The 18,580-nt window shown below is 42.6% G+C and overlaps 1 protein-coding gene across 2 annotated transcripts in view; it reads right to left on the bottom strand.

The window, feature by feature from the left end:
- The window catches only part of RALGAPA2 (Ral GTPase activating protein catalytic subunit alpha 2), a 386,122-nt gene that overhangs the window by 167,605 nt on the left and 199,937 nt on the right, over positions 1-18,580 (bottom strand). For both annotated transcript variants that reach the window (XM_066237690.1, XM_066237692.1), the window contains one exon: positions 604-732. In XM_066237690.1, the coding sequence (XP_066093787.1) occupies positions 604-732 (129 nt within the window). The remainder of the gene's footprint in view (positions 1-603; positions 733-18,580) is intronic.

Below are 18,580 nucleotides of genomic sequence, written 5' to 3'. Positions count from 1 at the left end.
AATGAGTATTTTCTCAAAAGACATTAAGATATAGCCCTAATAGTGGAGGTAAATGTGCAGACTGCGAATAAGTTCTATGTGTGGCTCTTAATATCCATTTGGTCCGTCCACTTGCTTCTAATTTTTTAGTACAACAGTTTTGCACGCAAATAAGAACATATATATTCATTCTGGTTAAAGTGTTAGTGTTCTAACATTTAGAAATATTTCCTACTAGACTTCTAATAACTAAGACAATAATGAAAAAATATTTGATAATGTGCACTTAAAAATTTTTATCTGATATCCATGTCTGTGCGCCATTTACTAGAAAATGCTAGTAAGACTCCAAGAAGCGAGTCCTGCTCCTGACTGTGCAAGTGTGCTGAAATATTAGTGAGGATATGATTTTTCACACTCTGGCCTTTTGATGAAACGCCTTTCCAATACCGGTGTGTCACCTTATCCTACAATTTCACACATCAGCTGCCAGGGCACCTACCCGAGAGCCCAGTTTCACATTGCACTAATGAGTCAACACCTGTTAGGAGTGGAGAAATCTGAACCTTGTTAGCGACTGGGAAGCCTCCTGGGAGCTTGGAGGCTGAGCATTGTCATACTCACCGCCAGCATGTCTGTCCCGAGGACCCTGGCAGCAGCCGTGATGAAGTCCCCCACCAGCACTGAAAAGCCAGGCAAACCCAAGGAGAAAAAGCGGGGTGGGCAATGCCTTATAATGGTATTTAAGATATCCTAAAAGGGAGGAGAAAGAAACATAACTTGTTTTCAAGAACAAAATTCCAAAGGAATCAGTCAGTGTGTGTGTGACCACTGTATGATACCCTAGGAGAACACATATCACGGAACTCTCTCAGTAAAAGATGAGCTAGTGACTAGCTGCTGGCCAAGGACAACTGTACCCATTTTACATGTAAGGGAATCAAGACACCAAACTGTAAGATGACTTGTCCAAAATCTATATTGTGGCATGGGGACTAGACAGACACTTCTTATACCTTCCACTTAAAGTTGAGCTCCTTGGACAAGCTATAGGAGTGCTGAGGTAAATATAAAAATAAAACCTTCGGACATCTATCACTTTCCATAATCTTCAATTTTCAAAAGTTAAGGATACGTTACATTAAAAAATCTTAAAGTAGGTGAAGAGATGAAAATGTTTACTCTCCAGGCAATTTTCTGTGTTAATCAGCAGGGATGTATGAAGTGTAATGGTAGTGTGACTGGTCACACTCGGAGGTCAGGTGGTTGGGGTGGCTCTAGCATGAGTGTGATCATGAGGCAAAGTGCAAAAATGCAGCAGTGGCCTTCTTTTCACAGTGTGCAGTGTGACGACCTCCAACTGCCCAGCCACTGGTGTTCCTGTGCTGGAACAGCCTCTTGCTGGCGGGGGTGGTGGCCCAGCCCAGGCGGCACTGGACACCACTCACACCACCGGGGTTAGGCCACCCCTATGAAACCATCTGTATGAGAGTGTGTGTGTGCAAGGGGGGTTAACAAGAAGAGCAAAAACTTCTTTTATACAGTTCTAGGTGATGCACCTCAATCAAACATATTAAGTACTATAATTATGTTCCTTGTAGTTAATTAAGCAACCTATAGGTAGTCTCAAAATACAAGAAGCAAAATACAAAATACAGTTTGACCAGGCAGTGGTGCAGTGGATAGAGCATCAGACTGGGACGTGGAGGACCCAGGTTCAAAACCCCGAGGTTGCCAGCTTGAGCACGGGCTCATCTGGTTTGAGCAAGGCTCACCAGCTTGAGCAAGGTCTGCTCTAGTCCCCCAGTCAAGGCACATATGAGAAAGCAATCAATGAACAACTAAGGTGCCGCAACAAAGAATTGATGCTTCCCATCTCTCTCCCTTCCTATCTGTCTGTCCCTCTCTCTGTCTCTGCCACAAAAAAATAAAAAATAAAAAAAATTAAAAAAATAAAAAAAAATACAATCTGGCTTCTTTTCTCAGATTTCAGTGTGGCTATTTTAAAAATCCTTCAAGATAATACCAATTTAATTTGATTAAATTAGGACAAATAAGAGGAACATGCTGAATTCTAAATAACATAAGTCCTCTGTAATCAAAATAACCTCATTTAACAATTTCTTATCGAAAAAGGGAATCTTTGTGTTCACAAATAATTTCTTTTAACTCTTACCTTTCCCCGTTACACGGTAGATTCAGTTTCTACAAATTGTGCTATTTATATTCTTAAAGTGACTGTACAATGCTTACTCCAATAGAACTCATATATGATAAATAGTTCAGCAAGTACTAATTTAAAGTTTTAGAATTTTAGCAGACTTCTTCCTATATCAAAATAACTATCTAGATAGACATACAGACAGATAAAAGGAAGGAAGGAAAGAAAAACCTGAACCACACTTCTTCCAAGTTAATGTTTAAACTTGCTTTAATCACGTCCTTTGATACACTTTAGGGTCCATATCAGCCAAGACAAACATTCTAAGGGCTGAGCAGATGGATGCTGCAGTTTAGAAAGTGTGTGGTAAACTCATGCTCTAAGAGTGGAACAAAAGATCCACCTTTTTCATAATTAAGCCTCTGATTAATGCCCTGGGCTCCTCACCACACACCTGTAATTACTCACAGAGGTACGCATTGTGCTGGGCCTTGTCTCGGAATATCAGGCATCAAGCTATCCAGCAGCAGATGGAAGCACATTTCTGTTGACATATGCTGCAATGAAAGGATTCGTGCAAACCTGGCTAGCAAGGTAGCAGAATGCCATGCATTTGAAGATTAATAATGCAAACAACCGTGATGTTAACTTTGTTATGTTTATAGTGTTAATTCCATCTGTTGAGATGAGGAACTAAACCTTGAACACTATAGATTTTTAAAATTATTAGCCCATGTTTGAATCAAATGAGTCATTTTAACAACTGGGCTTACAATTTTAATTAAAAAAATGTTTTTCTGGGATAAGTTTATGGTAATTATGAATTAAATCCTTTAATAGGTTAAAACCCAAATTTGTAAATAAAATCCAGCTTGCTTCATGAGATTCCTATGTGTAAAGGCAACGATTTGTAAACAGGGCATTCACAAAAATTTACTAAGTTGGCACTGATGCTAAAGACAGCAGAAATGTGTATCGTGGAGGTAAAGTCACATGGCTCACAGTCCCCCTGGACCTCAGCCAGTCACTTCAACGGAACCTGTTTCTATGAGCAAGAAGATTGGAAAAAGAGGGCAAAATAACAGATGGTTGGCCTGCCCTCCCCACCACCCACGTAAAGCAGAGCCCAGGAGGAGCAGGGCCTGTGCTGCTGTGGCCAGTTAAAGCTGGCACCGGCGTCGGTTAACAGTGGGATAAAGAGGGAACTACATGGCCAGTCAGCCAAACTCTGGCCACATGCCTCCTTATTTTCCTTATCCACACTGACATGGAACAACCCCAAGACTTATCTTTGTGATAGCATTTTAAATTTAGGAAAAACTATGTGGTACTCTAAAGAGAGCAGCTGTGTATTCCGAACAGAAACATCCACAAACCGCTCCACTGTGTCTAGAACTCTCCTTTCACCTTCCTCTTGATCCATTAAGATCACAGTTATAACTGGATTCTTTGGAAAAATAAAAACCTGGAGACTGAAACTTTCTTCACTATCTCCAGGGCTTTGTACAGAGACAGCACAGAATGTCCCCTCCCAAACAGCAATTATTCACACACAACCTCATGCTACTGCCACATCCACATCCAGAGTGAATACCATTTGTCTGTTTTTCAAAGTAATTTACATTTTCTTAAACTTAAATAAGATTACTCTGGAAAACTAGTATCCTTTGTCATAAATAGAAAAGAATCCTTAAATCAATACAATAACAGTAAATCAAGACTACTGAATTTTTGCAAAATGTCACTGTTTGATGGCGGGTGATTTGCAACCTAAGGTGTTATGAGAGAAGTTCTCTACCCACTCCAGGCAACCTACCCCGCACAGTCCCAAGGACTGGAAATGGGCCATTATCCCCACCGTGGGAATGATGCCATTCACAGCTACCTCCACTGTGACTACTAGTGGGAAAGGTCTTTCTAGAACTGGGACCACTAGGCCAAGGCCTAGTATATGTGATCATGTCACACTTAGAGCTTCACGATTCTCTTCCATAAACTGGAATGATTCCCCTTAAAGAGGCGTATCTAATGGTATGCTACAAGTGCGCATGCGCCCCCGTAACAGTGTGTGCGAGCACACACCTCTGTACGGTGTGCTAGCTGCGAATGTGCTTCCATAATGGTGTGCTAAATGTGTGTATGCACCTCTGTATGGTGTGCTAGCTGCGAGCGTGCGCCTTCCTAATGGTGTGTCAGATGCACGCGCGCACCGCACCTCCATAAAACGCTGTGCTAGATGCAAGCAAGCGCCTCCCTAAAGGTGCGCTAGATGTGCACGCGCCCGCACCGCACCTCCCTAAAGCTGCTAGGTACCAACAAGCGCCTCCCTAATGCTATGCTAGATGCGAGCGCGAGTCTGTAGGGAATGCTCCATGCATGCACGCACACACCTCCGTAAAGGTGTGCTAGATATGAGCGCAGGCCTCTGTAAAATGAAAAGGGCCATATAAAAGCAAAAATGACAAAAAATTTTTTTTTCCAAAAATGGAAGGACTATGAAAGATTTTACTTTCTAAAATTTACTTTGTAGAATAGAATTCTGTAAACTACTGTTTTGCTGATATTCAGAAAGAACACTGCAAAACATTTAAAAGGTGGCATAAATATATGTCTTAGATTGCATTATCCCAGATATTAAAAGACTAGAAATTAAGGCTTTCAAATAACATCCTTAGCAAAAGCATTACAATAATTAGCCATAGTACACAAGAGAAATAAAGAAAAGGGGGGAAATAATCTTTTTTAGATTTTCTAGGATCCAGTCTTCTAAGGAGTTTGAGAATTTACTCCAGACAAGTGAATCTGGTAGCAAAAATTAGTTTCTTTTTCACACTCTAAACAGACTAGAAACAATAAGCTAAACAATAAACTCAATGAAAAGTGTATTTTAAAATAGGAATTGTTTACTCTTGAAAACTGACCAAAATGACAAAACTCTTTCACAAACATTTCTTCAAAGGAAATAAAATTCATTCTTCAAAATGCTATAATATAGTGAATAGACAACAAAACAAGTATTTTTCTCATTTTTGGTTGAAAGTTCACACATACACACTATACAATGAGTGTGAAAACCAGACTGTAAGATGATAATTGTGAATTTGTAGCTTATCAAAAAATTCAGGTTTATGAGAAAGTAACTGGTAAGAACATCTGTCTCTTCTGTCACTTATCACGATCTTACAAAAAATCAGGTAATTCAAATAGAGGCGTGTTGTTTCCTCTCCTCCAAAGCACAGTTCTATAAACACAAACCACATTCAGCCTGGTAAATGAATCGCTTTAATTGAATGCTGTGTACACAGTAACTGGAAAAACTGTAAGTGATAAGAAAAAACATATGGTGATGGCGACAGAAATCGGTTTGTTCATTTTGCATAGAGTTGTTTCTTTAGTTCTCTTATAATTGACCTTTAGAACGATAAATGTGTAAAATAATTTTGTTTATTATAGCTCCAAACCTTCCAACAATTACACAAAATGAAATTTTAAAAGGAAGGATTCATTCTGGAAGCATTTCCATTGTTTACATAATTGCACAGCTATAATTTAGTGCTTGTGTTGTTATGGAAAATAAAAAAAAAAGGGCCATTACAGGCCATTTCAATTCAAAATACTGCACAGTGGTGTCAAAAATAAGGGAAAATGTTCACTTTAAAATACTTTAAAATGGATTAACCCTGTAAACAAAAAACATTTCAATATAGTTTTCTATGAAATTCAAATGTTCAAGAAGTTGTCATCCTTCAAACAGAATTAGAAATGTTGCAACTGTACTTTCACACCAATTACATATATATTATTCACTTAATATTTGCTAAAGGCCCAGCAGATGATGGTTGTAACATAATAGCCAGCCATCTGTCTCCCTGCCTTTCCTTAGCAAACTCCAGCCTGCTTCTTCAGACAAATAGATCCGGTTATTCCACAGAAAGTCACTCAGACCTTCCAGGAGGCCAAACTACTGTTAAGAAATAAAATTTTAGTATGCAAAAATCACCGAACTTCTCCGTGAACTTTTTGCTTTAAGAAAACTAAAATGCTACACAAGTAATGATTTCATCGTTATTTTTTGGAGAAGATACCTGTCTTTTATCTACAAAATTCTATGGGAAGCTCCTGTTTAGTAAAATGGGTAATGTTCAGATCTGCTTATCCCATTAATCTGGTTAATAAAAAGGTCTGACTCATTCTACACCCAAGTGGAATTACTAATTATCAAAAAGTTTGAATGCAAAGGAATATTTTTAGCACTAAACATGGATATAATTTGTTTTCTTTAACAATTCAAAAGGCAGCCACAATCCTACAGGGCCTGGAGGATATCTTTCCAAGTATCAGTTATCACACTATTGGCAAAGCTCAGAAATGCTGAGTGACCAAAGGTTTTAGTTACCAGAGAACACACCTGAAGAGCCCTCCACGTCCCCAGGCCTGGTCCTTTTACTTCTGCTTGTGAGTCTCTGCTCCAACCTATGCACAAAGGCACCCTTGACACGCCAACAAGGGCTACCTGGCTTCCTCATGCTGTATCAGCTGGCCTTTTTAAAAAGCACAAAGATCATGTTACGAGCACTGTGCTTATAGAAAAGTCACTGAAAATAAGCATACAGCAGGACAAAGATAAAAATTACTCTCAAGGTCCAAGCCAAGAAATATGTGTTGTGCCTTTTACATTATCTTGGTGTAAAGTGTTTGGGGAAAAAAAGCAGAGATTTTTATAAATGTCAGACAAACATGACTCCTCTCGGTATAAGTATGTTATTAGGTCCAGGAGAAGTATGACAAGATAGTGTAACAGGTTCTGTGACAGGAGAAACAAAACTGCCTAGTGCTTCTCACCACAAAAAAAAAAAAAAAATGCTATGGAGCCTTACCAGTAGTGGTGCAGTAGCCAGCATCAACCTGGGATGCTGAGGTCCCAGGTTCGAAACCTGAGGTTGCCAACTTGAACACAAGGTCACAGGTTTGAGCATGGGCTCTCTGAAATGATACCAGGGTCGCTGGCTTGAGTAATGGGTCACTGACTCGGCTTGAGCCGTACCCCGATCAAGGCACATAAGAAGCAATCAATGAACTAAAGTGACTCTACTACGAGCTAATACTTCTCATCTCTCTCTTCCTCTCTCAGAAAAAAAGAAGCTATGGAGACCTTGACAGTAGCGTGTGGAGAAAGGGAATGATGTGACACACATAAAACAAACTTCTGATGGCTGTTGGAGCTGCTCTGACCACCTGCATGACTTCAGGATTTCAGGAGAGATGGAAGAACCAGGTTAGATGGTCAAAAAAGTCATTGCAACCTTCAAGCCCTACAGGAGAGCTTTGAATACCTTTTATGGTAGCTCTACAATTAATCCCACATCCATGAAGAAAGAGTCTCTAGCCTTTATACTGATGAAGACTGTTTACTTCAGGAAAAGTGGGAGATTCATGAATGGAATTTAAGAAAACTATATGAATTTTATTTTATACTGGAGTTGATATGTCACCAGGTTATCTTAACTACTTTTTCTTGTTTGCAAGACCTTCATTGAGATATAACTTACCTATAATAAAATTCACCCTTAAAGGATGAATGGAAGTGTACAACTCAGTAGTTTTTAGTACATTCAGAGAACTGTGCACAATCACCGTTTGAAAATATTTTCCTTACCTCAAATTGAAATCCTCTACCTATTAGCAGTCATTCTCTATTTCCCCTCCATCAGAAACCTAATCTACTCTACGTCTCTATGGAGATACCAATCATGGACATTTCAGAATATGAGTCATACAGTAGGTGGCCTTTTTTTTTTTTTTTTTTTTTTTGTATTTTTCCGAAGTTAGAAGCAGGGAGGCAGTCAGACAGACTCCTGCCTGTGCCTGACCAGGATCCACCTGGCATGCCCACCAGGGGGCAATGCTCTGCCCATCTGGGCTGTTGCTCCGACTTGGCCAGAGCCATTCTAGCACCTGAGGGGGAGGCCATGGAGCCGTCCTCAGGACCTGGGCCAACTTTGCTTCAATGGAGCCTTGGCTGCGGGAGGGGAAGAGACAGACAGAGACACAGGAGAGGGGGAAGGGTAGAGAAGCAGATGGGCACTTCTCCTGTGTGCTCTGGCCAGGAATCGAACCCAGAACTTCCACACACTGGGCCAACGCTCTACTGCTGAGCCAACCAGCCAGGGCTAGGTGGCATTTTTTTAAAAATCTCACTTCTTCCACTAGGCATGTTTTCAAGATTCATCCATGTTACAGCATGTGGCAACAATACCTTATTCCTTTTTATGACCAAACAATATTCTGCTGTGTGGGTATATAACATTTGGTTTTACCCTTTTATCAACTGGTGAACATCTGGGTTGTTCCCACCTTTTGGTGACTGTGAATAATGCTGCTTTGAAAGTCTGTGTACAGGTTTTTGTTTGATTATCTATTGTCAATTCTTTTGAGTATATACCTAGGAGTGAAATTGCTGGTTAACATAGTAATTCTATATCTTTTTGAGGAACTCTCAAACTTTCTGTAGCAGCTGCACCATTTAATGTTCTTACCAGTAATATATAAGGGCTTTTAATTTCACACTTCCTCATCATTTGCTATTTTCTAACATTTTTAAAAGAAAATATTATAATAGCCATCCTAGTGAGTGTAAAGTGGTATCTCACTGTGGCTTTGATTTGCATTTCCCTGGTGACTAAAAAGGTAAAATATCTTTCATATGTTTATTGGCCATTATTATATCTTCTTTGGAAGTAATATCTGAGTCCTCTGAAGTCTAAGTCCTTCACCTATTTTTAAATTGGGCTGTTTGTGTTTTTGTTGTTGAGTTGTAAAACTTCTTTATATAGTCTTAGCCTTAGATCCTTATCAGATATATAATTTGCAGATATTTCCTACTATTTTGTGAATTGCCTTTTAACTTGCTAAACAGTGTCCTTTGATGCACAAAAGATTTCATTTTGATGAAGTACAACTTACTTTTTTTCTTTTGTTGCTTGTGCTTTTGGTGTCATAGCTAAGAATCCACTGTAAAATCCAAGATCATAATAATTTATTCCTATTTTTTTTCTATGAGTTTTCTATTTTTAGCTCTTTAATTGATTCCGAGCTATGTTTTGTGTGAGGCAGGAGCCCGACTTCCTCCTTTCAGCATGTGGACAGCCAGCTGTCCTAACACCACCTGCTGAAGAGTCTTTCTCCATTGCATGTCTTGACACCTCGGTGAAAATCAGCTGACCACAGGTGTCTGGGTTTATTTCTGGACTCTCCTGAGTTATGTATGTCTAGCCTTTCACCAGTACCATATTATTTTGATTACTGTAACTTTGGAGTAAATTTTGAAATAAGAATCTGTGAGTTCTCTAACTTTATTCTTTTTCAAGATTGCTTTGGTGTTTCAAAGTCCCTTGAAATTGCTTATGAATTTTAGGATCAGGCATTTCATTTCTGCAAAAAAAGACCACTGGGATTTTGATAAGAATTTTACAGAAATTTGGGGATTATTGCCATCTTAGCAATATAAAGTATTCCAATTAAAGACAATGAGCTACATTCCCACTTATTTAGGTCCTCTTTAATTTTTTATAGCAATTTAATAGTATTTGGTATAGATACATTTTCTTGGCTATATTTATTTCTAAAATTTTCTTTTTGATGTTACTGTAAATGAAACTGTTTTCCTAATTTCATTTTCAAGTTGTTCATTGCGGTGTATAGAAATATAGGTGATTTTGTATATAGATCCTTTATCCTGCAATCTTGCTGAATTCATTCCCTCTACGTGTGTGTGTGTATTCCTTCGGGCTTTCTATATATAAGATCATGTCATCTGTGGATATAGATAGCTTTTCTCTTTTATTTCCAGTGTGGACGCCTTTTATGTAATTCTCTCACCTAATTGCCCCAGTTAGACTATCTAGCACTCCATTCACTGCATAGAAGTAATGAGAATGGACACCCTTGTGTTGTTCCTGATCTTGTGGAAGGGAAATGCCTGTTGTTTTCTTGGTAGGAAGAAAGCCTGAGCCTATGATGTGGCGTCGAAACTACAGAGCAACCTTTTCTCAAGACATTTTTGGAGATTGGTGAATTGGTGTGAGGATGCTGAGGGTACTCAGAGATCAGAGAAACACTGCGCCTTCATCACATCAATCAGGTCATTCCCTCAGCCTCTAGTCCTCAGCAATGTGACCAAAATCTACAGCTCCCTCTTTCTCTGACCCACAGAACGTCCTGCTTCCAGCCCACAGATCAGTGAGCTGCTTTTGCATGTGCTTCTGAGAATGCGCATTTCACAGCTGACCGGGGAGAGTGAGGAGAGAGCCAACCCTGGCACATTTATGATTCCATAAGGTGAGGGAACATGCTGCAGGATCACAGAGCGAAGTGAGTTAGCAGGTGCACCAGTCTTGCCTTGGAGATGTCATGGCCTGAGTATGTAATGGTTGTCTTAGTCGTGACCCTCGTAAGCCTCAAATCCTTAACACTACAGTCTGTGCAATGGGGGGCCGAATGAGGCTGGTGCGGGTGCTCTAGACAGTTAAGAACGCCTCACAGACACTTTGGTACATGAGCATTCGGTGGGCTGCTGCTGGCAGGTAACAGCGGGGCCACGAGGCTGCACAGACGCGTGTGCATGAAGTGCTCTCAGTGCACTGCACATCCATGCGGCACTCTCCCAGAGGGCCAGCCTCATGACCAACATTGGGGGGCAGGTCTACACAGAGGGCACTGGTACATCCCAAGGAGTTACAAGGGGCTAGGGGACAGTGGGGAGGAGGAGACAGGATACTCAAATCTGCTGTTTCTGAGGCAACCAGCTGCTTGTTTCAGAAGAGACTGGACCAGGTTGTCACTGTCTCCACCACCCTCTCCTCTACAGCTTCTACAGTGTTTGGAGCAGGAGTAAAGCAGAGTCATGGCCGTCACAGATGAGAGCATTGGTAGAAATGCACTTAAGGTAGGAATTACCACAACGACTGAAACATGCACACATATAATTAATACAGGTATGAAAGATACAGGCAGCCATACTGTTCCCAGGTTCACTGTTCATCCTGTCTTAGGAATACGTTCACTAGAAATTTATTCTTCTTAGAACATTAAAAAGAAATTCTTAGGTAAAATTACAGTCTTAACACACTCAGGTTTAATCAACATCATCAGTGGTGCCACACAGAATCATCATCTCACTCCCATGCTGGAATCTAGCTACACCCCAGCATTACCTGAGAATGAAACACATTTAGCAGGGAAAACACATCTCCACTGAATGTGGGTAACAGAGGTATTTAATTTATTCTTTGAAACCATGAAGAGAGGAAAGAACTAAGATTATCACCCAGTCTTTTCCTTTTACAGACATGGAGTAGGAGATCAATGAAGGCCAGAAATGATCCAAGGTATAGACACATACCCAAGCAAGAGCCTTCTCTTTACAGGAAGACAAATGTTAACTCAGGGTCAATAAGGCACAATTTGAAATTCACGAATGACCAGCCACCCATATAAAGCACAGCACCATTTTGAGGATGTTTCCAATCTCTGAAGTGCAAATTATGTCTAGTTATTTTATTTTATTGTATTTTTCTGAAGCTGGAAATGGGGAGAGACAGTCAGACAGACTCCCGCATGCGCCCGACCGGGATCCACCCGGCATGCCCACCAGGGGGCGATGCTCTGCCCACCAGGGGGCGATGCTCTGCCCCTCTGGGGTGTCGCTCTGCCCCTCTGGGGTGTCACTCTGCCACGACCAGAGCCACTCTAGCACCTGGGGCAGAGGCCAAGGAGCCATCCCCAGCGCCCGGGCCATCTTTGCTCCAATGGAGCCTCGCTGCAGGAGGGGAAGAGAGAGACAAAGAGGAAGGAGAGGGGGAGGGGTGGAGAGGCAGATGGGCACCTCTCCTGTGTGCCCTGGCCGGGAATCGAACCCGGGACCTCTGCACGCCAGGCTGACACTCTACCACTGAGCCAACCAGCCAGGGCTTATGTCTAGTTATTTTAAAATGCAAATAATACTTTTTAAAGTTACTTTCAAGTGAAGTCAACAAATAACTACTATGCTTTAAAGATGGACTTCCAAAATATGCGTATAACTCTTTCTCTCATAGAATTTTACATGAAGAAACTGGGCCATAAGATGGTATCTTCAAAATAAAAATGAACCTCCCACCAAAGTACTGTTTTTAGAAAACTGCTAGAAAGAAATTATGGGTATGTGCAGGAATGGGTGTAGGGAGGTGTGGTTAGAAATATTCTAGGAAAAACAGCAAGAAATTTCCCAGGACTGCAACAAGAAATCAGGACTCCTATTTTTCTCTCGAAGGGTCACTAGAACCCACAGCAGCTGTGGCTTCCAGATTCACATCACCCGCAGCCTCAACACTGCCTGCAAGATACCGTGATCCTGATGATGTCACGCTAGCCTCCACTGCAGCTGAAACATGTCCTCCTCACTTGCTGAAGCCGGGAAGCAGGTTCTCAGGGCGGGGCGAAAGGGAGCCTGCCTGCTGGTGCTGAGTTCGGCTGGCTCGTTCCCAGCCTACGACTAGAAACAGGTTCAAGGCAAAAAATTATTTCTGTTGGAACTTTCCGTGTCTTCTGGGGTAGTCACACCAAGAAAGAAAGAAACTTTGTAATATGACTTTTGTTCATTCTTTTAATTCTAGGCTAACTTAAAACACACACTCTTTTGTTTGTTTCCTGAAAAGTAAAATTATCCACCTGCACATAGGAGCAAAGCTGAAGCTTTCGACATGTCCGTGTTCGGGGACGCCACCGTGGGAAGGACGTTCAGACGAGTTGTATCAGCCACAGTAGGTACTGTCCTTGGTGCCTGCTTGGGCAACAGGATTACGACTAATTTCTTTTGTAATGTAAGCCGTATTTGAACTAAGTAAGAGCTCCCAGGAATAGCTGAAATTGGATATAAAAATCCCAAAAAGAGCCATCTCTGTCAGCCTGACTTAGGCCAGAATCACTAAAACGGTAGCACCGCAGGAAAACCTGAGGCTTCGCCTGCTCTGCGCAGCCTGTGGAGAAAGCCCACAACACAACAACCCACCACAGCAATTACATCGTCTAGAACAATTCATCAGCCTCTCAAGAGCTGACAAATGGCTCACTGCTTTAAATTCTAGAAATGCCTAGTTAACATTTCGGTTTTTAACAACACATAATAAAATGCATTTGGGGGAGTTAAAAATACTTTCTTTTTTTTCTTTAAACAAAGTTGCTTTCAGGCAGATGTGGAGGGAATGAGGCAGTAGAAAGAGGAAGGATTGGAGCTAGGGCTCCTATAAGACACCACTGATTTGCCACCTGACACTGGGCAGAGGCTGTCTCTGGAGAAAGCCATTTCACATCTGTGAAAGGGGAACTGAAATGCAACCGGCCCCCTAGTGCTCCTTAAGGGCAGAGGAGACTGATCTGAAAGCATTCTGTAAGTTCTAGAGCCTCATACATCATTGCCTTTATTACATTACAACAGCATTTTTAACCAGGATCTTACTAAAATGTTAATTTAGTAAAGATCAATCAAAAATTAAAACTTGATTTAAAATCTACTCATTAAAAAACAGTGTGAAATGAAAGCCAAGTCATTCTGATAATTCCACACAAAAACATTTAACAGTAAGATGAAAAACTTCTCAAGAGTTGACTTGGATGCAGGTACCAGGTCAGCTGTTGGGAGGGCCCTTCCAGCAATGACCGCTTAGGGGTCGGGGACAGCCATGCAGAGTGTTCTCTTGTGCTCAACTTCCTCTAGCTCACAAATACCTATCAAAGAATATTTTTCCATGGAAGAATAAAAGGAAAACTGTTTATTGTTTCTATAGAAAACAACACTCTACAATGCATCCCAGTAAACAGCACCAGCAGCAGAACAGTCTGCAATTAGCACACGACCACTTATTGTCATGCACTGAAAAGAAATCTACAGACAGAGGATTATTTCCCCTAGGGAGAGCACTTTCTCACAGAAACAAAACTTGCAATATAAAATGCTTTGCCTAATGTTATCTTCTTGTATTCAAGCCTATTTATCCTTTATGGGTTATAAACCAGAGTCAGGATTTCTGATCTTTTATATCCAAAAATTGCTCCTCTCTAAATGGAAGTTACAGCGGCACTCCCTCAGCACTCTTTAGAACCTGATGCTGCTAGAAGCCATCTCTCTCTGTCAGCTCTTATTTTCTTAAAACCTTCACAGAATTCTCAATGGGAAAAGACAGTCCTGCAGGTCAACAAGTGAAATTTCAAACAACGAATCTCTTCTGCAACGACCGCAACCAGTGCGTGCTACAGGCCTACCTGTCCGTACCTTTCCGAGGTCCCAGAGAGAGCCGCAATGACCTTATTTTACAAAACAAGAAGCTCAGGCCAGAAAAGGCTATGTGGTCACTGACTTAAGAATGCAGCAACTTAAGTGCAAGGCCAGGGCAAAATCTCTAAGGGAAATGTCCCTCTTGCCCAGGCTACCCGTGAGACAGCCAAGCCAAATAGCCTTGGATAGATACATTAGAGCAGTGGTAGTCAACCTGGTCCCTACCGCCCACTAGTGGGCCTTCCAGCTTTCATGGTGGGTGGTAGCAGAGCAACCAAAGTATAAATAAAAAGATAGATTTAACTATAGTAAGTTGTTTTATAAAGATTTATTCTGCCAAACTTAGCAAAAATCCGACATAAAATACTTGGTAAGTAATTATTATTATATGCTTTAATTTGCTGTAACTCTACTTTATAAATTTTATAAAGTAAAGTTACTTCCCTACTTTATAAATCACCATTACTGTGGAACCAGTGGGTGGTTAGAAAATTTTACTACTTACAGAGATACAAAAGTGGGTGGTAGGTATAAAAAGGTTGACTACCCCTGCTCTAGAGTTTGAGGCTCACAAATCTCAAATCTGTCACCGTCCGTACCTGAACAGGACACGGGATTAAAAGTGTCTCTGGTGGTGAGCGGGAATCTCACATCGGTCCCCACTCTGGAAGTCCAACAAACAGCCTGATCCCGCTTCCCACACAGATGTGGCTCCAGCCACTGGAAGGGAGAAGTGATCGGCGCCCACTGGGAGGGAGAAGTGATGGGCGCCCACTGGGAGGGAGAAGTGATGGGCGCCCACTGGAAGGGAGAAGTGATCGGCGCCCACTGGGAGGGAGAAGTGATGGGCGCCCACTGGGAGGGAGAAGTGATCGGCGCCCACTGGAAGGGAGAAGTGATGGGCGCCCACTGGGAGGGAGAAGTGATGGGCGCCCACTGGGAGGGAGAAGTGATGGGCGCCCACTGGGAGGGAGAAGTGATGGGCGCCCACTGGAAGGAGGAAGTGATGGGCGCCCACTGGGAGGGAGAAGTGATCGGCGCCCACTGGGAGGGAGAAGTGATGGGCGCCCACTGGGAGGGAGAAGTGATCGGCGCCCACTGGGAGGGAGAAGTGATCGGCGCCCACTGGGAGGGAGAAGTGATGGGCGCCCACTGGGAGGGAGAAGTGATCGGCGCCCACTGGAAGGGAGAAGTGATCGGCGCCCACTGGAAGGGAGAAGTGATGGGCGCCCACTGGGAGGGAGAAGTGATCGGCGCTCACTGGGAGGAAGAAGTGATGGGCGCCCACTGGGAGGGAGAAGTGATCGGCGCCCACTGGGAGGGAGAAGTGATGGGCGCCCACTGGGAGGGAGAAGTGATCGGCGCTCACTGGGAGGGAGAAGTGATCGGCGCCCACTGGGAGGGAGAAGTGATCGGCGCTCACTGGGAGGGAGAAGTGATCGGCGCCCACTGGGAGGGAGAAGTGATCGGCGCCCACTGGGAGGGAGAAGTGATCCGTGCCCACTGGAAGGGAGAAGTGATGGGCGCCCACTGGAAGGAAGAAGTGATGGGCGCCCACTGGAAGGAAGAAGTGATGGGCGCCCACTGGAAGGAAGAAGTGATGGGCGCCCACTGGGAGGGAGAAGTGATGGGCGCCCACTGGAAGGGAGAAGTGATGGGCGCCCACTGGGAGGGAGAAGTGATCGGCGCCCACTGGAAGGAAGAAGTGATGGGCGCCCACTGGAAGGGAGAAGTGATCGGCGCCCACTGGAAGAAGTGATGGGCGCCCACTGGAAGGAAGAAGTGATGGGCGCCCACTGGAAGGAAGAAGTGATGGGCGCCCACTGGGAGGGAGAAGTGATCGGCGCCCACTGGAAGGGAGAAGTGATCGGCGCCCACTGGGAGGGAGAAGTGATGGGCGCCCACTGGGAGGGAGAAGTGATCAGTGCCCACGTGCCAGCCGTTGCCACGCAAGCCCCTCCTCTCAGTGACTGGAGCAGAGCGCAGTGAGCGTGGGGGCAGGACCACATGGGCCCACCAGCCTGCAGGCCTCGGCTCTGCGGGCCTCGGCTCTGGGGGTGCAGACGACCCCACTCACTTGGATTGGGCTCCACACAAAATCAGGCTCTGGCAGGTTTCATATTTAACACTCACTAACCAGAGTACTCCATGTTTTACTTCCTATACTGATTTTAAAAATATAAATGCAGAATTTAAAAAATTACCACCCCCTTTTTTTAAAAGCAGTTCAATATTGGAAATTTTTATATAGTTTGACCTGAATATTTGCCTCTCTCATATGAACCTCCCCGGTTGCATTTGTGTATATTTTATTTTCCTTGGTTAAACTGAGAGGGCAAGTCTTTTCTACTTCCTTTGACTAATGAGTTTGTCATGTAATTTATGTTGCCTGCCTCTCCTCCCTGGTGTCATCTGCACAGTCCTCTTCAGAACAGGGTTTCTGAGCTTGTGCACTGTGTGCACGCTGGATGGTAAAGTCTCCGTCTTGGGCCTGTGTGTCAGAGGAAGTTTAATGGCCACCCTGGCCTCTACCCACCAGATGGTTCTGCTCAGCTACTCTGATCACCCTTTCTTCCCCATGAGGCCACGTGGTTTTAAGGTCTTCCTTTTCAAGTGCTATAGAAATGTTTACCTGAAACCTATATACTCTTACTGATTGATGTCACCTCATTAAGTTGAATTTTCTAAATAAAATTTTTAAAAAAGAAAAAAATGTCCTGTCAATCAACACATTTACTGAGTGCCTGCGGTGCCTGGGACAGGACCAGATAGCTCCAGTGTGTCTGCGAAGGAAGAGCGCAGAGGCCACAGCCAGTGTCCCTCCAGAGAGACCTCAGGCCAGAAGAACGCTTCCCCTACTGACAGTTTCAGGCCAGCACACACGCTATACCAGGCATAACAATTTAGCAAGGAAATAAATCTTCCTATTTCCATACACATACTGAGCTATTACATTGCACTTTAAGCTTTACTTCATGTAGCATGTGCTTATTAAACACTTATGGCTATCTCTACGCAATTCATTTTTTCACTGATAGCATTTACTTGAAAGAAGTCTTTACACCTTTAACTCCAAAGAGGAGAATTCAAACAGAACTCCAGTTTCTGCCTCTGGGGTAGTCTTTCCCTCTGGATCAGCCTCCTGTGCTATCATCTTACCGTCCTTAAAGCTGTGAAACAAGTTCACTGCACATGTGTTAAACCCATAACCGAACCTCAGCCATCTGCTACCTTCTACATAGTTCTACTTCCCTTATTTAGGTAGCTTGGGGAAAATAATTATTGGTTTTACAGCTGTAAAAGAAAAAAAAAACTTGCCAGTATATTATTTGGGGGCAATATCTAAAGTCTCACAGCCATTGATGGCCGAACAAAGTACATTAAATTTTTTATTGATAAAAATTTGGCTAATCCATAGCTTGTACATTCTCCTGAAAAATTATAGGAAACACTCAGAAACCACTGTGTATTACTTGATGGCACAACACTAACCATTTGATAGATTCCACATTTCATCACTCTGAACTTATACAGTAAGCACATAGTAAGAACTGTCATAACTTAGTAATATGTCAGGACAAGGCTGACAACATATACTACATATCTTTGTCGATATTCTTCAAACCCAAGTCACCTTGAAAGTTGTGTTTATTGCTCCAGTAAACCTTTATAGTCAATAAAAATCTCACTAATATAAATAAATTCAAACTAATATAAATTGTACTTTTAGAAAAGTTTGTTTTTTAAGTGTCAAATTACTCTAAAAAACAAACTAACAATATTGGCTAACAAAAATATAAGATCCCTTTAGAAGCTTAAGTAACAACTGTAAAAATATTAACAGTTTGCATATCAACCGTCTGAATTCCAACAGAATAGAAAACATGTTCTCTTAAGTGGAGAGAAAATGTACCTGGCAATCGTACCACCATTTCCACTCCCCCCGGTATGTCCTCTGTATGCCTTTAGCCAGCCCTGTGCTATAGTGCCCATGGTGGAGAGAGGGGTCACATCCTTCCTTGTCCACCCACCTTCCCTCAATTTAGCTTCTTGCCTCTCTGAATCAACCTGTGCTGTGAGAGATACTGGGAATCATGCCAGGAGGCTCTACCTTCTCAGGGCACTTACTC

Source organism: Saccopteryx bilineata, chromosome 6, assembly GCF_036850765.1.
Source record: "Saccopteryx bilineata isolate mSacBil1 chromosome 6, mSacBil1_pri_phased_curated, whole genome shotgun sequence".
In the NCBI taxonomy this organism is placed as follows: Eukaryota; Metazoa; Chordata; class Mammalia; order Chiroptera; family Emballonuridae; genus Saccopteryx; species Saccopteryx bilineata.
The sequence above is the reverse complement of the archived record's forward strand: the minus strand, read 5'-3'. Positions and strand labels throughout refer to the sequence as shown.